We start from the raw sequence: 23163 nt of genomic DNA, 5'->3' as shown, positions 1-23163 counted from the left end.
CATCTCTCTGCTAGCTGCGCTCTATTGACATCTCTGCGCGCTGGTTCTTCTCTCTTGCTTCACCTTGGCACTCTGTGCTCTACCTTGACTCTCTGTGCTCTGTGTATCTTCTGCCTTTTTCTTAATCCGACCAGCTATGGATCAAGATATAGCTGGTAAGTGTTTTTGAGCTGGAATCTTCGCAGCTAGAGCTACTGAGCTAACGAATATTCTTGACTTAACGTTTTTCGAAAAGCTTGTACTGATTTGAAATACATCTTTGTAGACCCAAACACGGACAACGATGATGTTCAGCTTCATGATGCATAGTTGGAATCAGAAAGCTCTAGTATTGAGAAAAAAAGCATCTCAGTAGCTCGTAGCACTTCTAAGTCACCTTTTGTTGACAAGACGACTTCAAAGTCTGCCTTGTCTTCTCCTCAAAAGGGTTTGGTCTCTTTGAAGATATTTGAAAAGCTTAGTCCTAAACAACAACTGCTAAAATCTCCTTCATCGAAAGCTCTCAAAAAGGCCCTTACTTTTGCTCGTGGTAATGTTGATTTGTGATTATTCCAATCTTTAGTTTGTAGAATGAACCATTGCTTTTCGGAGATTGAAGTTTTGGTATTTATTAACTAGGTCTTTCTTCGAAGCCAAATCAAGACCTTCGTGCTGCATCTATCAATTTTGCAAAGTAGAGTGAGGAACCTATAAGTGATAATTTCACTTCTCAATTAGCACTTGTGCCTGCCCTTAGAGTTTTGTGTATCTCTGAACACTCTGATGCTATAACCTTTCGGTTTGCTTTCGAGGGCAAGGTACTGTGTAAGTACGGCACCTATAAGATTGCCAAAGCCAACTATGCTCGTCATCTCAAAGCCGATTTGATAGATAGGGAATCAAAAAACACCATTACTTTTGTCGTTACCGAAGTATTCATCAACGAATTTGTTGAGTCCTTTGATTGTGGGGAGTTTGTGCGCATAGAGGGTTCATACGTAAAGAGAAAGGTTTGGAAAGATGGTGGAACTAGCATGTGGACGCTATATGCAAATGCCTCAACTCTTGTTGTAAAGGCTGAAAGTTTCGATTGCACTTTGGAGCTATATCCTAAGCACAAAATCAGAGACTTGCTTGCCGCTAAAGGTGCTATTGAGTTTGCACCTACTATTGCCTTTGTTATTGTGAAGATTGAGACTTCTACTAGGGCTGATGGTGGAGTTTGCACCTACTATTGCCTTTGTTATTGTGAAGATTGAGACTTCTACTAGGGCTGATGGTGGAGATAGTTACAAATTGACCATTGCAGATGGGCCTACTTCAAGTGACAGAGCAAGTGTAAGTACTTGTTTTTAAGTGTTCAAGTTTGACCAAAGTGTAGAGTTTTGATATACCCTTCTCTTCTTTCTCTAGTTGCTATTTGTTCCTTCTAGGCGTGTGGATTACCATCGCATGGTTGACACTTTGAAGACAAAAGGATCATATTCCTATGTCGCACACAACATCAACGTTTTTAAATCAGCATCCACTACCTTATCTGTTGTTGATGCAACCTTGATTTGTCCTTTACCTGAGAACTTGAAGGCTGCTTTTTCACAACATCTTTCCAAGCAAGTTTCAAGCATGGGTTTTGGAAAGAAGGTAAAAGATTCTTGTGATAACAAACTTTGAGTGTGACACTTTCCAAACATTTTTTTTTGTTATGTGCAGGTTTTTGGAAGTTTGGAGATTATAAATATCAACAGTTTGGAAGGGGAGTATGTGTGTGGTACATGTAAAGGCCGAAATGTCAGCCATCAAATATGCAATCCGTTTTGCTACTCCTGCGGGCAGCTTGTGTAGATTTTGAAGGTGCCTTCTTTGCAAGCTAAAATCAACCTGCAGAATGGTGAAGCTGTTATGGTTATATTGCAAGGGAATGTGGTCGACACTGTTTTAAATCTTTCGCGACCCTTTCTTACTCTTTTCGATGAGAATTTGGTGGAGTTGAAGTCGTCTCTCATTTCTCTCACAATAAATGGGACATTTTCACTTGACAAGAATGGCTATGTAACAGAATACAAAGAGGCTTAAGCTCTCCTCTTTTATATTTTGGTTCTTGGAATGCACTTCTAGGCGTTATGGCTAGCTCGCCTCTATCGTTTGTAGTGAACAGTAAAAGGCTGAATGTTGAGCCTAACTTTTTGTGCACCTTTCCTAGTAATCATGATGTTTTGCAAGCTTTAATTTATCTCTTCACTTGTCCTTTGTCTCTTTTGGAGTTGGAAAAAGTGCTTCTTAATGTGATAGTTGAAGATATAGCTAACAATGACGATTCAACAAAAAATGTGTGGGTTGTACCTTGGAGAAAGTTCTCTCCTCTTGATGTGGTTTCCTTGCATGACCATCTCCACACATTGATGGCTACACATCGATGTTATTAGTATTTAAGCATGCACTTAGTCGATTTATTTTGTCATCAATTTGGTGTCGTGTGTAATGTGCATATCTTTCAAAACAACAAGCTCAAAAATTCTGTCTTTTGTGGTGATTCTAATTTGGCATCTTCATCCACAACTCCTTTGCTTGTTTCATACAATGCCATTGCCGAGTTTTTATGGCTTCCACTATCTGCCAACCATTTGAAACAACCTCGTTGTGTGTGGAGCAAAGATGCGATTACTTGCTTGGCCAACTTGATTAAAGAGAGACCTATAGCTAACGCTAAAGAGATAGCCAATTTGTTTCAAACCACATGTTCTTTTTCATTCTCAACCAAACAAGTTATGAAAAAGATTTATAAAATTTGGAATAAGGCTCAAAAGAATGGTGATAGAGTTCCAAAAGAACGCTTGTCTACATTTGCAAGAGAGATATTGGATGTCCCCATCTACCCTTGTGCGTCTTGCAATGTTCTCTTTTTCCGCAAAAGTCTGACGCAACTCTCAAATGAGGAGATGGTTTTTTTGAAAGGATTTAAAGTGCTTTCAACTTCTAAGCCCGATTCACTAGCATGTGGTGCATGTAGGTATGCGTTAAAGTCTCAACAAGTTCCGTCGTTTTGCATGCAAGGTGCTCTTGTTTTCAACCATATCATTGAATGTGTTGCAGAACTAAATAGTGTGGAACATCGTTTTGTTTCTCTTAGGATTCCATTTGCTCAAATAAGAGATCTTAGCTTTGAGGGGAAATATGGAATGCGAGAAAGCATTGTCAATGTTATGGCAGACTTGTCAAGAATTCAAACATTGTTGCCTCGTTTTGCTAATGACCAAGCCGTAATTATTGTCGAGATCAAACGAAAATTAGAGTATGATTGTATATCGAAAGCGGTGCTACCATTGATCCTTGTTGGCCGTCTTAATTTTGTCTAGAATCTGATATTGCTATGTCTCCTGAATTTGACGCATCCACGGACGAAATTGAAGCACCATCAGACACTCTCATCCACGGTCTCTACTCAGCCCAACAAGTTGTGGATCACAATGCGCATGCTAAGAGTGTTGCACCTTGTGAGGGGTTTACTCCATTGAGTCTATTTGACGATGAAACTTGTGAAGAATTGTCTTTTCCAACGGTATTCTTTGGAGAAAGAAGACGTTATCATCTGTTGGCAAAGCGAAAATATCAAAAAGTGGCCCAATGGGAGCTTAAGAATGTTGACAGGCAGTTTGCAAGAGACATTGAGAACATTTTTTTCAAGACAATGAAGATTATCATTGGCAAAGTCCTCGGCTCTATATGGGTGCGCTTGCGTAAGGGGAAGTTGCAAGGTCGACACCTTCAAGCTAAAGATGTCCAATCGACAACCAATGTTGAGAAATTGCTCTCATCACAAATTGGTTATAATGACTTTGAGAGCTTGCGCACTTCCACTGACTACAAATCAAAGCTTAAGCACAATGCTTTTGCCATGATTCGCCAATTGAAACAACCCACTTTTTTCATCACATTCTTGTGCGCAGAGCAAAGGTGGAAGCCTTTGATAGATTGTTTGACAAAATTGAATCCAAATATCATTCAAGAACAACAACCCACTAAGAGTGCTTACATTAGAGCTCTCGTCCAATCAGATCCCATCACGACAGCTCGGTATTACGTTCATAGATTCAAGGAGATGAAGAAAGAAATAAAACGCAACAGAAGTATACGTGGTGAGCTCATAGATTATTTCTTCATCACCGAGTTGCAACAAAGAGGAAGCCAGCATGACCATGGATTGCTTTGGATAAAAGATGCACCTATATTTGGGGTTTCGTCAAACACTGAATCAGTAGACTTTATTGACACACATATAAGCACAAACAAAGACGAACTTGATGAATCCTTAAGGTCTGTCCAAATTCATTCTCATTGCAAAACATGCAAAAAACACAAAACTTTATGTCGCTTCGGCTTTCCGCGTCCACCCACAAGAACGACGCTCATTTTATATCCTGTCGCAGTGAGTGACTCAACCAGAAAACTTCTTGCTGAGAAAAAGGCGTGCATCGACGAGCAGTTGCTTGCTTTGGGTCGTGAACCTGTATTGTCATTTGATGTGTGGTTGGAGATGCTATGCATCGATGAAGAGCACTATCTCCAAGCGCTCTGCGTAAATCTCTCAAAGCCAACGCTGCTTCTAAAAAGAGACCCAAAAGACATCTTCACAAATAACTTCAACAAAAAACTATGTGCTTTGTGGGATGCAAACATGGACATTCAATTCATTTTCAATGCCCATTGTGCTGCTGCGTACTGTACATCATACATGACAAAGAACGACACATCCATAAGCAAGGCGATGAAACAAACACTTGAAAGATGCAAGAAAGACAACTTGCCAACATTGGAGCGATTGAAAAAAATTGGTGGTGCCTTGATCAACGCACAGGAAATGACATCGCAACAAGCAACATATGTCGCCCTTTCGCTACCTTTGCATAGTGCTACCAGGCAATTCATATTTGTGAATGCCGACTGGAGCTACGAACGCACATTGCTGCTTAAAAGGAGAACCACGTTGGATTCTTTACAACCCGAAGACACAAACATCTTCTTTGACGACCTGGTGACAAAGGACACACATCGTCCACCTAGTTGTCAATCTTTGTGCTTGGCTGAGTATGCGAGCAACTACAAACTTGTACGAGGCTGCCCATGCAAGCTAAAAAAGCCTCGCATCATTAGATATGCCAACTTCAACATGGCAAAAGACCCTAAGAGACATTATCATGAGCTTTGCTTGCTATTCCTTGCTTTTGTTGGTGAAGAATCAAGCTTCGAACCAGTTCCAAACTCTTGGAAGGACAAATATAACGATCACCTTGCAATCATAAATGAGAATCGTCAAAAGTTCTCAAACTTGGAGCCCATAGCTTCCAACATTTCAGAATCCTCATTGTGCCCATCATCGACAGCACAAACTGCAGAACTTCACAAGTACGATCTAGATCTTGATCTTCGACGCACTCCACTTGTGACAAGGCCCTTGCCTGCTTTTAAGAAGCTGGCACTTCCAAATGAGCAATATCACGCACTTATCGAAACAATGAACATTGAACAACAATCACTTTACGAAGATGTGTTGACCAGAAAACGATTAAACCCAGCACAACCTATCAATCTGTTTTTGACGCGTGGGGCAGGAACAGAGAAGACTTTTGTGCTGCAAACTATAGTCCAAGGACTCATTCGCCATTATAATCTAGCTATCCAACTTGACATTGAGCTCCCCACAACTTTGCTAATGGCATATACAGGAAAAGACGCCTTCAATCTTGGAGGGACCACAATTCACTCAGCTTTGCGCTTGCCCCTTGTTCTCCAAGCGAACGTAGGCCTCTCTTCAAGTAGTCTTGCCGAACTCTCACAACTATACAAGAATCTTAGACTGGTTGTATTTGATGAAGCCTCTTTGATAGGTAATAGACTTGTGAGAATCATAGACACAAGGCTTCGTGCTATCAAGCATAACCACATGGAGCCATTTGGTGCATTGGATGTTATATTTTGTGGAGATCTTTGCCAAGCAAGCTCAGTCCAGGATCGCTGGATCTTTTCTGAGCCGCAAGATCCTATCGAGCTCCTCGCACCCTCTTTATGGCATACACACGTTAAATGCCACGAACTAAAGAAAATAATGCGCCAATCAGATAAGAAGTTCATTTCAGTTCTCAACAGAATATGAAAGGCTGAACACACAACCGAGGATTTACTCTACATCAACTCCACTCTCATCAACAAGCCTTTTGACAAGTTCATCATACCTCACCTATTCTTCACGAATAACTTGAAGAATCAACATAATCGCCTTATCTTTGATGGTTTGACAACCCAACCATACATAGTACATGCAAAAGATACCTTCCACAAAACATGTTCAAAAAATCTTGTCGTTCCAAACAACCCCCAAATGACTGCAGGTTTGGCTTCCGTCCTAGAGCTCAAAAGTGAGATGATAGTTGAGGTCTCTGGTGGAAATATCAACATATGCGATGGCCTGGTAAACAGTGCCGATGGAATCCTCACACATAGAGAGAAGAAATCATACACATATTGCATGGATACAATTCTTTGACTCTTCGACGGGGATAAAGCAGCGTGCAGAAAGTACATATCTCTACAATGAACACATTGAGCAACAATGGACACCAATACTTGAAACAACAAAAGAATTCCAAATTGGAAAGAATTAGCTGAATAGCGTGTCTAGAACACAACTCCCTATTCAAGCAGCAAATGCATGCACAATCCATAGATCGCAAGGCTTGACAATGCAGGCTATTGCATTCGATTTAAGTGCAATCAATGCGCATGGCCTGGTATACACAGCTCTTTCCCAAGTTAAGGATACTGTTAATCTTCATATCCTCAAGCCGATACTTCCAAACCAGATCAAAATTGATACAAATGTCCTTTCTGAGCTTGAGAGGCTAGAAAAAGATGCAAAATGGAAATATGAGGTTTGTTTCCCTTCCCTTTTCAAAGACACACATTACATCATTCAGTCTCTCAACGTTGTATCCATCAAAAAACATCTTCACAAAATCAAATCCGATCCCAACTTCATGGCATCAGACATTTTGTGCCTTCAAGAGACAAGGGAAAAGGTTGCGTTTAACTATCTTGCGCTGGATTTTAACCACATTCACCACTTCTAAAAATTTGGTATGTCGGTCTTTTGCAGGAAGCGTATGACCACTCATTCCACAAACAGATTCGCATCTCCTGGAGTCGAAATAATTGAGGCATTCTTTTCTGCGCATGATATGCCTTCATTTCATATAGTTTCAGTTTACAAATCACCAAAAGCTCCTTTGCAATCTTTAGTGCAGCTCCTAAATAGCGTGTCTGATAAGACTACTGACATCCAAACAAGCGTCATCATTGGTGATTTCAACATTCACAATGATCTCATGAACACACAGTATCGAGAATTGGAAGAAGAACTGCAATCGCGTGGATACAAGCAACAAATTCACGATGTGACCACTGTGTATAACTCAAAGCTTGATCACATTTGGTTCAAAACCACTGTCACATCCCCAATTTCTGGCACAAGATTTTGCTATTGGTCAGACCACTCTTCCACCCATCTTTTGCTCCCAAAATAATGCCCTCATCTATTCTCTTTTGAGCGGAACACAAGAAACTCAGCACTCATCATCTAACAATTTCCCCTCAGCTAGCTATCTAAGATCTTTGGTTTGCTCCTTTCCGTTTCTTCTACTCTTGCTCTCTATCCAGTTTGTGTTGGTTTTTTGTCGACCTATCTTTCCATCTTCTTGCGGTAATCCCCTTAATGAAGGATTCAAGGTGTGTGGACACCAAGTACGTGCGACACAAGTGGCTTGACGTCTACAGCATGCATTAATCATACGCAAGCAGGCACGCTTGCAAAAGCTTACGCACATTCTGTGTCTTGAACCAAGCGAGTAGCTCAGCTGAACCATGGAGTCAACAACACGAACAAGAAAATCGCTCGTTTAGAACTGCACAGTGTATATAGCAGACCATGTCATAACGCAGTCAGCTACAAATACAGCCCGTTCGAGGAACAAGTCTCATTGATTGCGCCACCACTTCCTGCACCAGCAGAAAGCGGATGAGCGCATGAGTGCAACCCAGAAACCAGAGAATGTAGTTGTCCTCCTGGATTCCAAATCACATTCACTAAGCCCGCTTGCACATCACAAGATGAGCCCACCAGAAAATGCAGTTGTCCACAGGAATACCAAATGCCAAACTTCAACTCTACTTGCGTCCCAATTGACCCTGCCCATACCTTGCACGCCATCGAGATTCTCAGAGGCTGCTAAGAAACCAATTGAGGAAGGTGTTAGCCCATGTTTGTAGTAGCTCTACATATATTTTGCAAGAAGCTATGTCAAACAGTGGCATGCTTTGGCACAGACTCAAGTTATGGCAGGGAGTGCAAGCTGACACTTTCAAAGAAAGAGGAAGGGCACTGGACTTCATGGAGTGCTTACAGATCCTATCAGCTTCTACCTCATCTCAAAGAGAAGCCAATGGGTTTGTCAAGGTGCCAGTTAAGAGGTTGGATCAAGTTGGAGTTTCAACACAACACAACATGGATAAACAATTCAAAGCAGAGGTTGCGGCGATCGGTAGCGTGTCGCACGTCAATCTGGTTTCTCTGAAAGGATTCTGCATGGAGAAGAATGCGCGTTTTTTAGTATTCGAGTTTATGCCAAGGAGAGCTTGCAGTAGACGGGAATCCAAGAAGATGGCTAGCAGCAAGTTCGGCTATGGAGTAATGGGTTTGTGCGTAGTTATGCTGCCGATGATTCTCCTGGCAAGCGACATAGCAGGGCAGACACCTGTGCAAGCTCCGGCCTCCATCACCGACTGCGATTCGGTGGTGCTGGAATTGTCGGACTGCCTGGGGTATGTCATGGGAGGCGTGGCGACGCCTCCTGCTGCGTGGTGCTCTAACCTCTCGGTCGTTATCAGTACCTCGCCGCAATGTCTTCGCCAGCTCTACAACACCTTCTTCACAGGCCCACTTAACATCAACATCACCCAAGCTGTGAATTTTGCCCCCTGTGTGCAAGCTCACCACTCTTGACCCCAGCCTCTGCTCAGGTGCGTGCACACTCTCTCTCTCAATCCTGCATCTTGGATAGGTCCCTTTTTTGTGTAGCAATTGGTTGCTCAGTTTACAAACTCAATTGTGGTACCATCACTTGATCCTTGCAGACAAAAAGGTGCTGTGCTGTAAGGCAACCCTACATTAGAGTTGTGGGAATTGAGCAGGCAACTGAGAGCTCATCAAGGGGGATCTCTTCATTCACAGCGGATGAGGTAAGTCTTCTTCAGCATAGTGGTATAGGATCATCATAATAAAAATATTTTTGTCGCTTGCCTGATGATCTTATCTATGGCAGGAGCTCGAGTTCAAGCAGTTCGCAAGGAGGCCAATCACCTATCAAGCATTATGTGCCTTGATTGCCCCCTCAATCTTCGGTCATGAAGATGTTAAAAAATCAGTTGCTTGTCTCCTGCTTGGAGGGTCTCGAAACGAGCTATTCTTCTAGTTGTTTTGACTCTTGAGACTCTTTCTTCGCTTTGCCTTATGTGCATTGTGTTGAGCTGTCACAGAAGCTGCCAGATGGGTTCGCCTCCGAGGTGACAAAAATGTCTTGCTTCTTGGTGATCCGTCTACTACCAAATCGTAGGTTTGTCAAGTGCCATTGCTTATGGGTCATGTGTACGTCCTGCAATGTAGATCTAATGCCCAATAATCTGTTGGCCAGTTTCTCAAATTTGTGGAGAAGACTGCTCCCATTGCTGTATATACCTCTGGAAAGGGTTCTTTAGCTGCTGGTTTGACAGCTTCTGTCATCCGAGATGCAAGCACAGTAAGATATTTTGCATCTTCACTCTCCCGTAGTGGCATCTTTAAGGAATTGCAACTATTACATGATTTTTTGCTGTTTTTGGCTTTAAATATTAAAATATTTTTCAGCGAGAATTCTATCTTGAAGGACGTGCTATGGTTCTAGTAGATGGAGGGGTTGTATGTATTCATGAGTTTGACAAGATGCATTCAGAAGACAGGTACTGCCAAATACCAAGTTTCATAATGACTTCCTAAGTAGCTGTGAATTGATGTCAATTGGTGGCACTGTCTTATGCAGAGTTGCTATACACGAGGCCATGGAGCAACAAACTATTTCAATCGCTAAGGCAGGCATAACTACTGTTTTAAACTCAAGAACATCTGTATTGGCAGCTGCGAATCCTCCGTCTGGCCACTATGACGATTTAAAGGTGAATTGAGTTTTTGTTGTAACCTCATAGAGGTTTTCAATTCTTTTTGCCATTTCAGCTCATGTTTCGTTTATGCATTGCATTAGACTGCTCAAGAAAACATCGACCTTGAGATTGCTATCTTATCTCGGTTCAACTTGATCTTTATTGTCAAAGATTCTAGAGATTGTCAGCGAGACATGGTATACAAATTGCTCCTCTGCCTTCTTCAGTGAGCATGTATTGATGACCTTCTACAGTTTGCTCACAAAAAGCCTTGCTGATGTCTATCTTCATATTACAGCAAATTGCAAAGCATATAGTAAGTGTTCATACAAGTGCTGGTGCAGTAAGCAAGCATGGTGACACTAAAGAAAAAGATAACTTGTTAAAGAGGTAAATATTATGACACATTCATTAGTATTCAGACTAGAGTAGTTGGATTGTTACCCAAGATGTTCTCATCCTGCTTGACTTCTTTCCTGGTTTGTAGGTACATTGAATACTCCCGGCATCATTGCTCTGCAAGACTTCCAGATACTGCAACAACAATGCTGCAGAATAATTATGTGCGAATCCAGCAGGTAAACGTTGGCATCATAAAGTTGTTGGCTGAGGGTGAGGTTGAGTATGTGTTGGAGTGATAAAGTTGTTGGTTAGAGGGTAAAGCAAAAGTTTTGGGCTTTTAAATGGTTGTTCATTAATGTAGCAAATGCGGCAACAAAGCCATGAGTCCGGTGAAGCAAAATCCATTCACATAACAGTCAGGCAGCTTGAAGCTATTCTATGGATAAGTGAATCTCTGGCAAAGATGCAACTGCCACAGAGGAACATGTCACCGAAGCCCTTAGATTGTTTTGTGTATCCACGTTGGATGCGGCTCACTCATGCCTCAAGGACTATATCACTGTGACTCCTGAAATGAGGACTGAAATTCAGGTAGTCTGGAGCAAGTCTTTGGATGTCCTGTGCAGGAGTAACAACATAACAACCTTGCTAATTGTGGATACACTTATTGATACATTGCAGAAAATTGAGACGCAGATAAAGCGGCGCATGGATATTGGTAGTTACATGTCTGAAAGGCGCTTCGTAGATGAACTGGGCAAAACGTGGATGGGTCAGAGCAGTGTAAGTATTTACTCTAAGGATGTTGCAATGCTGTCTCAAGAGGCCACATCTTATCTCAACTGCTTTCCTCAAGGTATTGGTTAAAAACATTTCTATTTCAATGCAGGTAAGACGGGCTTTGGTTATCATGAGCCAGAGAGATGAGATTGAATACAGGAGAGAAAGGCGGGTCATTCTGCGGAAAGCATAGGGAGAGTGTATTTGACACAAGTGGACTTGTCTATATAATCAAACAAGTGGGTCATGTGCACATTTGATGCTGTTGCAGAAAATGTCAGGTGGATATGAGAGGCCTACCTCTTGGCCTTACCCAAAGCTATCTCAATGGAAGTTCATGTAAATTATCCTTGGCAAGGGGGTTTTTCAACACCATCTCTGCTACTACAGGTGTAAGAGGGTTAAACTCCCATTACCTTGTAATCTTTGTCACTGAACAATGTGGAAACCTCCGAGAACCACATATGAGTATCATCATTGGAATTTGTTTGTCTATTGAATTTGTGTTAGACATCACTGACTACAATATAACCAGGAGCGGCAGGTTATGTTACATGTATTCTCCCCAAGCTGAAGTTTATAGTGATATGTTTTTGTATAACTGGTTGAAGAGGCTTCTTCTATCTTATAAAGTGTAGCAACACAGGATCGATGAAAAGTTTACACATAATATTTTCATTGTTGATTAAGGCCATATATATGTAAGTCTGATAAATACAACTATTCTTTAATAGTCTTGTATGCAATTATTCTTGAATGTGTATGTGAATATATGGACATATTCAAAAGTATGTATGATATCACGAACACTTATAAAAGTTGAACTCCAAATTTGTTGCACTGGGTTTGATAAAGTTTTCTAGCAGAATCTTGATACGAGTGGCATTGACTTCAAAAAGGAAACTACATTTTGAAGGTCTAGGGGTGACTAAAATGTTACCGTCTTCGCCCTTTTCTCTTTTTCTTTTTTGGTTGAAGCTCTGAGGTGCTACTTTCTTTGTTCAAAAGGTGTGGCTTCCAAGTTTTGTAATTGCTTGTTCATGCTGGGGCACTACAAGATTTCTGGGATATAACATAAGCTTCTTTATGCAATACCATCCACATTGGTGCTAGCACAAAACAATATATTATGTAAGATCTTTTTATTATGCACTGTTTTGTATTTGATGCACCTTGTTGCACCTTGTTGCTCTGATACAGTGAAAGCTAGGCATACTATAACTGCGTTGAGTTCTCAAAACTTTAGTATAAAAGGAGAAAAGTAGCATTCGCGCAGTCAAGTGGAGATTCATTTGCTTAATCAAGGATAGATGAGGGGACTTTGCTAATGTGCCAACCTAAATTTCTTGCTCAATTTATTTATAGGCAGGCCTTGTGATTAATCACTTGTTTTTTGGAATTCTTTTGTTTATGTTTCTCTAAAAACTTACTATATTGCAGGGGTTCGAAGCTATGCAATCCCCTCGTCACTATATGGCACGGCTCTAGCCAGGGGGGATCTAAGGCCCATATTTGGCGGCGGAGGCGGCTTTAATCTCGGCCGTCGGATCATGCAGTGAACTGGGGGTGAACTCGGGGCAAAAATGGCGCCCCAAGTTCACTCCTAGTTCACCCCTAGTTCACCCGCCTCGCGGGGTGTGGGTCGAACCTGGGACGTCTCGGTTGCCACACGAATGTCCTACTACTACGCTAGCGCGTGTCACTGTCCATGTTGGCATGGCACATGATCATATCCTAGTTTAGGCATCCCTAGTTCACCCCCAGTTCACCCACCCCTAGCTTACCCGCCCTTAGTTCACCGTTAGTTCACCCACCCCTAGTTCACCCCTAGTTCACTGTGTGATCCGACGACGGAGATTAAAGCTGCCTTGCGCCGCAAATTTGGGCCCTAGATCCCCTCTGACCCGGAGCCGTGCCATATAGTGACAAGGATGCAACCTCTTTAAGTTAAAGTATATTCTTCTTTGGATTAATATTTTTTTGTAAATCAAGCTTTTTGCACATTCATTTTTAAACTTTAAATTTATAAGTGTAATGTTGAGCTCTTGTGATAGGCACATTTTCGATAAGGGTGAGATTAGGTGCCCACCATTTTGAAAAAATAAAAACGTTGAGCTCTTGTGATAGGCACATTTTCGATAAGGGTGAGATTAGGTGCCCACCATTTTGAAAAAATAAAAACGTTATAAAAGATCTGAAATGCAAAAGAGAAGGGCGATGGTGTTGTTAAGGTATTAACCTTAACTAGTATGGTCGGTGGCTCCGTCGTCTCTCTCTCTTTCTCTCTCTGAGTGCACTGAGCGTTGGGTTGCAGAGCACACCATTGGAGCTGGCCAGAGCAAGGAGAATACGCCACATGTTAGGGGGAGGGAGCCGGAATCCCTCCTCCCATTATAGATAGTATAGATGTTATGCTTCATTTCTTCACCTTTCATTGTCTTGCCCCCGCCCCCCCCCTCCCTCTTTAGGTTTCTATACCATGGACACCGCTTGGAGTCGGATCGGGTTCTAGTTGGTGATGGTGGGATGGTGGTTTCGCTTTCTAGCTCTGTTCTTTTTGTGGTTCTTCTCTAGTACTATGCGACAATATTCGAAGACTCTTATTGGGCATGTGGTCAGTTAGTGGTAGAGGCTGCAATATGGTGGCTCTCGGCTCTTCTCGTGATGGGGACTAGGGCCCCACCCTCTAGGCTCATATGTGGTATGTTTCTATGCTTTCTATGGTTGTAGATGTCTTGTGTTCAGGGTTGGCCTCCCCTATTCTGGCCATTTGTGTGGGGGGGGGGGGGGGGGGGGGGGGGGGGCGGAGGACCAAAAGGTTAATGTGTTGGTTTTGAGACATCTTGAGGGTTGCCTTTATTGGGAGTGGCAGACCTTGCAAGGTCAGTGGCAACCTTGAGGTGATGGTTATGGTTTTTGGAATTGTTATGCATCCGTGGCTTGTGCAGAGGACGAATTATCTTGTAACTTTTTTGGTTTTATCTAATACAATCACCCGCATATTGTGGGTTTGGCCAAAAAAAAAAAGTTTCTATAACTTGTATATTTTTTCATGTTCCATTAAATTTAATTATGTATATACCATATTCATTATTTTAAAAAATGACTAAGAGTTTTTTATTTAAGCCATTAAGAGAGATAATGGTGAGATTTTGAAAAAGAAAAACCACACTCACAATTATGAGTGGCGAATTTACATTAAAACGACGACAAACATCGACGATGATGGTGGGATTATTATTTTATCGTAAATGGACGATGATGGTGAGATTATTTTATCGTAAATAGGGAGAAAAAAAAAGATTAGGTGTGCAAGAAAGCCAAAAGGCTAGCTTAAGCAAAGAGGAAAGAACCAAAAATGGGAGGAATAGAGAATAAAAGTTTGGGCGAAGGTTTGGAGGGGGTTGCAAAGCAAAGCCATTGTCTTTTGTGTGATGGATTGATACGATGCTAATATGCTTTGCTTGTCCAACCATAACCATAACCATGACAAAAACAAATATTCAAATGCTCTCAAGGCTTCCAAAAGAGCATCATCAATCATAATCGGCCACTTGCTCTTTTAGTATTGGCCGCATATCCAATTTCTTGGGATAATTTCTTAATTAGCCTTACTACTGTTGAATATTTTTAAAGAAAAAGCTTAACCTTTTTTTTTATAAAAGGATTTGGGCTTTTATTAGCCTTACCATTAGAGTTTTAAACAAAACAATAGCCTAAACTTTTTTTAAGGCACTGGGCCAAAATCAAAGAATATGCAACCTTGCTAGAAGCCATATTTAATTCAAGATGCTAGTGCAAGCACAAGAGAGTCGACAAGCTCTGGTGGCAAGGTATATTAGAGCTTACCACCACATGGCCCCACTTTGTCAACATTGCTAGGGATACCCATTTTCTTGGGACAAATTTTAGTTAATTTAGTTTTATTATTAAAAAATTGAAAATTATGATATCATACTTTTCCACAGAAGGAAGGTTGATTTTCGACAAGCATTTTACTTGTTTTTGAGTAGTTTGCCCTTATTTACCGGTAAAACGGTGACCTACCCTTTCAAAATAGCACCAAATTGGCCACAAATATCCAAAATCTTGCAAATATGAAGGGCAAGGCACTTGTAAAACATTAACCCTATACAGGAGCTAGCTAGAACATAGACGAAGATTTTAACTGTGCAACCTAGGTAGAAGCCAAATTTGATCCAAGATGGATTTTTTACAGGCATTTTACACACTTTGGGATTTTTTGCTGGTTCTAATGGGTAAAAATGTGAGCTACCATCCAAAAAATACACTAAATTAGCCAAAAGTATGTAAAATCTTTGGAATTTGCCATGCTTTGGCCACCCATGCACAATAGAGCAGACAAGTCGGGGCCACGATACAAATTGCTTGCTACAAGGCCAGACTTTGCCAAAAATTAGAGTTTCCTCGAGGGCAAATTGTTCAAGACTGTTTAGAATGTGGCCCGTAGAGTACGATAGATAGATGGATAGATAGATAGATAAAGGCGACGGAGTATCCAATGGTCCCTCTCGCGTGCAATCCCTCTTCCCTTCCGTCTTCCGACTATAAAGGAAAGTTTTGGAAAATGGGTTTTTTTTTTTGGCTTAGAAGAATAGAAACAAGCTGCCACTATAGAAAACCATAATAGAAATTGAATAAAAATAAGCGCTCTCTCTCTCTCTCTCTCTCTCTCTCTCTCTCTCTCTCTCGTATAAATCCCGGAGAACGAATTGTGTGTGTGTAGAAGCGGAAGAGTAGCGATGGCGGAGAGTATGTGCGCAAGTGCTTCTCTCAACGCAGCATTGTGTAGCCCTCGCCACAAGCGCTTGCAGCGGCTCACCATCACCTGTATGTCGCCTGCTGCACCCTCTTCGTCTTCCATTGCATCTCCTTCCAGTAGCCCCTCCATGGTCCGCATTCAGGGCTCCCCAACGAGTATGTATAACTCTCTCTCTCTCTCTCTCTCTCTCTCTCTCACACCTCCACATGCAAGTGCATGTGCACATAAGCTTTCGACTCGAGTCTCGACCTCCCTAAAAGCTCGACGACCAATTGAGCTCTCTCTCTCTCTCTCTCTCTCTCTCTCTCTCACACACACACACACACACACACACACACACACACACACACAACAGACACATACGTAGAGGTATACGTTACACGTAGGAATCTCTCTCTCTCTCTCTCTCTCTCTCTCTCTCTCACACACACACACACACACACACACACACACACAACAGACACATACGTAGAGGTATACGTTACACGTAGGAATCTCTCTCTCTCTCTCTCTCTCTCTCTCTCTCTCTCTCTCTAGTACACAACCACTTAGCTGAGGTTTGATGCAAGAATGACTAGGGCTAGTAATGTGCTCTCTCTCTCTCTCTCTCTCTCTCTCTCTCTCTCACACACACACACACACACACACACACACACACACACACACACACACACACACACACACACACGATGAAAGAATGACTTGGCTGGCTTATGTCGTGGTATATACACAGGGACCATCCCCAAAGCTCCTTCCATAGCTCCTCCTGATGTGCAAGAAGACAAACTTAATATACCCACCGAGGAGGGTGTTGAACAAAGAGATGCGCATGCATTTTGGGACTACCAAGCTCTTTTTGCTTCTCAAAGAAAAGAAGTGATAGAGCCCATCAAGCTCGAGCTTGTGGAGGGAACCTTGCCTAGAGATTTAACAGGTGCCTACTACCTCACTGGTCCCGGAGTCTTCTCCGACGATTTTGGATCCCGTGTTCACCCCCTTGATGGCCACGGATACTTGAGGAAGTTCCATATACACGAGGGTTCTGTTGAATACACAGCAAGGTAGATCATTCTCCATATTTACAATTTACTTATGTTCAAACATGATTAGTTGATCATGTATTGAGAAAGTTGTGTGTGTATATCACAATGGGAAATGGGGTAGACAAGAAATATGAACGCCTACAAAGGGCCAATGTGGCCTAAGAGACAAATGCCAACTTACATCCATGTTTGATATCATCTCATCCTAAGGAGTGAAATATTACAATAGCATCTAAAGCTAAATGATACAAAATACTGAAATTTGCTAGACAGAAAAAAAACCTTCTATATTCATTCAATATCCATCCCATATTCATTTGCTAGATAGAAAAAAATCCTCCCATATTCATTCCATGATGCCTTTCATAATGTGGTCAAGAGGCGCACCATTGATGAGTTGAAAAGCAAGTCTTCGAGTGTCACGACAATGGCTATGATTTGGATGTGATTAACCATGGTTCTAGCATGGCCAGTGAGATCGATGTCTTCAAGCTCAGTAGAGCACAATAGCTTTGTCTAGTGTAGCTCCATCATGAGAGGGCCTCTATAATGGTTGATGCAATGATGGGGTGGCTTTGCACCTTAGGAATGATCCTCTTTATCCCCCCTCTCTCTCAACCATAGTATATAGATGCACATTTCTCTCATGTTATATGAGTTGCCATAAGGTAGATTCACACTTCTTCTCACATGCTAGAACAAAGACAGGTAGATGGACAAACATTTTATCGATCATAAGACTGGACATTTGAGCTTTGTTTCTATGAGCCCCATACTTAGGAGCATTACATATATAGATGCATATACTATGATATACGGGGGAGGTAGCATCACCTCTTCAAGGAGGGCTTTAGGATTCTACATTGTGCCATGGAGTATGAGGATTAGAGATTCCTTGGACCCTTCTTTTTAGAGATCCAACGAACCTGCATAGCGCTTTTATGAGGCAGAAAGCATTCCACCCAGAAGAACCCTGACAAGGAGAAATTCTAGATTTTCTTTATAGCTCATGTTCTATAGAGCCTCCTAACATGGGTGCATCTGTATATACAATCATGTGCATGCATGCCACCAAGAATATCTAGGAATATAATTTTATCATCCTGCTTATGTACCATGTGAGCTCAACATGAGGGGTATTTTAGTTTGCAATTGTTGCGGATTGACTAAATTAGATTAATAATAGGGGATCGAGCACGTTAAAAGAAAGATTTGTAAATTATCCTTTAAACACACATTGTATAAAATATTTCTTAGCAGTGCACCCCTAGTTAAGAATGCTAATACAACATATTTCCATTTACCAATTTTGTAATTTGCAGGTACGTGGATACAGAGGCTAGAAAAGAGGAGTATGATGAGGAGAGTGACTTATGGTGCTTCAAATATAGGGGGCCATTCTCAATGTTAAGGCCTGGTGAGCGGATTGGCAATGTGAAGGTGATGAAGAACACGGCCAACACGAGCGTCTATAAGTGGGCCGGCCGCTTACTATGCATGTGGGAAGGTGGGGAGCCATATGAGCTCCAACCTTCTTCTTTGGAAACCTTGGGCCTTGTCAGGTGAAATTTCCTCCGAAGAAAAATTAGCTTGGAATGACATGAAATGAAATTTCCAATCTCTAAAGCTCTAGTTTGGAGTGATTAGTTGCTTATAGATTTAAATCTCTTTTGGAGCAGCATGACCTCTGGAGAAGTTCAACCATCTTCTTCGGCAAAGAAACATGAAATTACATACACAAAAGTAAAGCAAGCATTCACAACAGACTCTTTAATGCAAGCCATAAAAGCTAGGGTGGTTAATGTAGCAAGCAAGCTTCTGTGGCCTATCCTCAAAGGTATCAATTCTATACACTAAGTCTAAAGAAAACAAGCTAATATTGAAAATGTAGATTCTCAATAGCTGATTTGGCTGACAATCACAACATAACCTTTAAAGTCAATACAATTAAAAACCAAAATTAGCTTGCACAATACATCTCTTTATTAAGGATGTCACTATATACTCTTATTTTTCCGTGAATGCTACTATTAATTACCTATCAGTGTTTCTCACTGAGTGCCCACAATATAAAAAGCCCTATAGATGTTTCTTGTGTGTGTTGCTAGTGTAAAATTGTGATGGTTTGGGTTATGGCATATGCCTCTTTAATACCAATGTGTGGGTCTAGGTTATGGCATATAGCTCTCTACCCCTCCAACAACTATATAGCCGTTGCTATCCTAGGTCCCCTTGCCATGCCATGTGGGTTAATAGTCCCTTGTTCAAACCCAAGCCAGAACCTTGTCCTCACGAAAACCTACTCAAAGCAACTCATAATTTCTATGTGTCTATGTGGCATGATGGTTGGATAAAGGATGGTAAAATAGATATGATTTTTACCATTTGATGTTGGTGGGCAGGAGTATTTTTAATGCCTAAGGAGCGCATGCTTGCACATTGTCGAATTGATGCAAAAAGGAAGCGTTTGGTTGCCATTACTTGCTATGCAGAAGACATGGTTCTACCCACAAGCACATTCACTGTGTATGGTAAGGAGCTCAACCTAATCCCATCCTTCTCTATGTCTACGAGTTGTCATACAAGAAAAAGGTAGTTGAAAAAGTAGGAAGTGTCCACAGTGCATGTAAAGCATATAATGGCTCCATTTGAGAAGCTTCAAATTGGCCATCAAATATATCTCCACACATGAGTGCACATCCATGCACACACGCACACCGTCCATGTGCATGCGCATGGCATGTATGTAAGTGTGTTTTAATGATTCTATTGAGAAGAAACAAGGCAAATCTATAAAATTATGTTAAAATTGAAAAGTTCACCATGCCATTCAGATATTAAGTTGCAAGAGGCTGGCCAATTTTAATTTTTAAAAGATTCATCTTAATGACTTGTTGTTCAAAACAGAATTTGACTCTTCTCTAAAGCTACTCCAGAGGAAGCAATTTGCAATGCAAGAACAACAAATGGTTCATGATTGGGGACTTACAGATAATCATTATGTGCTAATCGCTAATCGAATCAAGCTTGACCATATAGGTACTTCTTATGACCAAAAATTGGTAAAATTTTTGTGCCTTCACCTCTATGAGTTGTAATTTCTTATTATTAGAGCATATGTGTACAAAACAAGAGTATGATGAACTTATCATAATTTCCTTAGTCACCTAACTTGTATGATCTCAAGTGTATAGAAGTATGCACATAGATTTTATCATATACAATGCAAGTATCCATGAAAAAATATAATTATATATGTGTTTTATAGATAAATATGTATAAAAATCACACCGGTCTCTATTTATTACTCTTCTTATTTGTGAGAAAAGTGTAGTAAATGTGAGATGTATGTAATCACCTCTTCTTCTCAACTTTTATATATGTGTTTGATGTGTGTGAGGAGAAGAGGTAATTTGGATGTAACTCTATATGTATGTATAAAGAAAAAGATTTGTGCACATGCATATATGTTCACATACTCATTTTAATAATCAAACGATCAATAATTCTCACATCTTGCAATAATTATAATGTAAATGAACAGGATCAATAGCAGCATTCACTGGAGTAACTCCCATGATCTCAGCTCTTTCTCTTGATGATTCATTACACTATGCTCCCATGTACCTACTTCCTAGGTTCTCAAAAGAAGGCGAAAGGCAAAGAGATTGGAGCATTCCTATCAAACTACCAGAACCTTTATGGTTGCTTCATGTTGCAAATGCATATGAGGAACCAACACAAGAGGAAGGGGCCACTAGCATAGTTATGTCTGCAAGCGCTTGCACTTATGAGTGGTTCTCTCTACAACACATATTTGGTATGCAACATCGGGAAAGTTTTCTTCACCGTACTTTCCATTCTCTTTGTCCACCTTATTTCTAATAGCAATAACATTCAGTTTTTATTGTTAGTTATTTATATTAGCATCAAGTTTTTTTTTCTTTTTGCACTATCACAACACACCTACTTATGTTGACTCTTGAGGGTAGCCTAGTGGCCTTCAAGGTTTGTATGAGTGTGTGAAGAACTAGGTTTGACTATAATAGCAAGCTCCCAAACAAGAAAAAAAGACATGCATTTATAGTTTGGTTATACTAGAACATGCTAGGTTTTTGCATCTTATGATTCCATGAAGATTGAGGTTTGATTGCCAATACCATGCTCTTGAACAAGAAAAAGAAAAAGAAAAACGTTTGTGGCAGCATCTCAACTTTGTTATGCTAGGTTCTTACACAAATTCTATCATTGTTGCAAAATACAAGCACTTGAGATTTTTTTTTGTTTTTTGGATATAGATTTTTTTTTTTGCTTAGCATACGTAAAAATACATATTCGCATGGCATTCCTCTGGCACTTATCCATCAACATCTCTTATAACGCTAAGCTATTCATTATGGAGAAATGCTCTAGTATTATCAAAACAGATATTTAATGTGACAATATGGTTTTTCCTCTTTAGGCTATGATTGGCAGCAACGAAGACTTAATCCACAATTAATGAATGATGAGCAAAACTCGTATACTAAATTTGGAGATCTTGGAGCTCCCCACCTAGTAAAGATTGCAGTAACATTTAAGCCACATGAGAATGAGGGATATGCTGCCAAGGTGCAAACACCAAATGGTTGGCAAAAGGGTTGTGATTTTCCCTCTGTAAATGTTAAGGTCAGTGGCCTCAAACATGAATACACATACATAGGTGCATCATCTGGTGTAAGAAAGTCCTTTCAAAACTTTCCCTTTGACACCATAGTCAAGGTTAGAAGCTCAGATGGAAGCGCAGCCTCGTGGTGGTCTGGAAAACGATCTTTTCTTGGTGAACCAATCTTTGTTCCTAGAGGTGGATCTATACAAGAGGCCAGTCACCCTAGTTTTGTGGAGGATGACGGGTACTTGCTTTGCATTCAGGTAAATTTTTACACATTCTTTAATGAGATGATAACTTCATTTGATAAGTTTACAACAATGAGAGTAAAGCTTAGACGGCATTAATAACATTGACACTTACCTTGTCTTTTTCTTTGCAGTATGATGTAGCTGAACAAGTGTGCTACTTGCTAGTTCTTGATGCTCAAAGGCTAGGAGGAATGGATACACTAGTTGCAAAATTGAAAGTTCCTAAGCAATTATCGTTCCCTATTGGTTTCCACGGATTTTGGGATGAAACTCTAGATATGTAGTTTTCATACCAATTTTTTTCAGCATTACTCTTTTTAATGGGAGAGTTTTGAAATCCCTACAAAGCCACATTTTTTTACAACTAAATGAATCCTATGTACACCCATACATTGTACAAATACATCCTTTTGGATCCAAAGGGAGCAAAAGTGATGAAACAATGAAACCCTTTAGATAATATGGCAGAGATAGCCATTGAGACACCTTGATTTGATAATTCTTTGGTTGTAGTGCTCCCCATCAATTCTATATCGACACATAACACCCTTGGAAGATTTCAAGAGGAGAAAAGTTCGTGATTAGCTCTAAAAAAGAATCATTTTTGAACCATCTATGCAAGATATTAGGCTTGGTACTCTTTTTTATTCACTTAAGAGGTGGAATTAACTTTACTTAAATTCCGTGTTAATGTGGTAGCTTTTTTAAAATAGTAATATGATAACAATTGAAAATTTTCTCTTCTTAAAGTAGTGGTTATACGGACATCTAATTTTTCTCTTTTTAAAGTAGTGGTTATACTACGGACATCTGAAATAGAATTGCTATACTCCCAAATAATTAGTTACAACCCTCAAATTACAATCTTTGATTGAAGATTTATATTAAAAGATTGAATTTCCTTGAACATACCTCATAATAAAAAAATGGTTGTATTGTATCTCTTTGTAGAACTTTCCATCCACATTGTTCCTTTATAATTTGAGAAACAATTGGGAGCATCTTAGCTCTACATAAGGGATCTTCACACTTGTGACGCTCGTATTGATGCACTTGAATTTGGTCTTTTCTTTCTGAGGTTTTGATGCGGGCATCGAT

General features: G+C 40.6%; 3 protein-coding genes and 1 pseudogene across 3 annotated transcripts; all 4 read left to right on the top strand.

The window, feature by feature from the left end:
- Positions 1-136: 136 nt before the first annotated feature.
- On the top strand, positions 137-2052 carry LOC147458051 (uncharacterized; annotated as a pseudogene).
- A 1294-nt stretch (positions 2053-3346) lies between these two features.
- On the top strand, positions 3347-6127 carry LOC147458050 (uncharacterized). The gene has a single exon (XM_086513391.1). The coding sequence runs from the start codon at positions 3347-3349 to the stop codon at positions 6125-6127; it is 2781 nt and encodes a 926-aa protein (XP_086369517.1).
- Positions 6128-8323: 2196 nt separating this feature from the next.
- On the top strand, positions 8324-11533 carry LOC147458049 (DNA replication licensing factor MCM5-like). Its single transcript, XM_086511747.1, has 15 exons — positions 8324-8847; positions 9015-9045; positions 9160-9264; positions 9348-9449; positions 9562-9634; positions 9717-9821; positions 9966-10020; positions 10101-10233; positions 10320-10415; positions 10517-10608; positions 10706-10796; positions 10922-10949; positions 11024-11151; positions 11242-11343; positions 11450-11533. The coding sequence occupies exons 1-15, from the start codon at positions 8324-8326 to the stop codon at positions 11531-11533; spliced, it is 1749 nt and encodes a 582-aa protein (XP_086367873.1).
- A 4570-nt stretch (positions 11534-16103) lies between these two features.
- On the top strand, positions 16104-22627 carry CCD7 (carotenoid cleavage dioxygenase 7). Its single transcript, XM_086511746.1, has 9 exons — positions 16104-16278; positions 16857-17184; positions 18489-18728; positions 18846-19003; positions 19569-19697; positions 20074-20205; positions 20711-20986; positions 21629-22077; positions 22197-22627. Exons 1-9 carry the CDS (start codon positions 16104-16106, stop codon positions 22347-22349), a joined length of 2040 nt encoding a protein of 679 aa, XP_086367872.1. The 3' UTR covers positions 22350-22627.
- Positions 22628-23163: the final 536 nt, after the last annotated feature.

The sequence above is a fragment of the Adiantum capillus-veneris genome, chromosome 5 (genome assembly GCF_014529385.1).
Source record: "Adiantum capillus-veneris isolate H3 chromosome 5, ASM1452938v2, whole genome shotgun sequence".
Lineage (NCBI taxonomy): Eukaryota > Viridiplantae > Streptophyta > Polypodiopsida > Polypodiales > Pteridaceae > Adiantum > Adiantum capillus-veneris.
The sequence above is the reverse complement of the archived record's forward strand: the minus strand, read 5'-3'. Positions and strand labels throughout refer to the sequence as shown.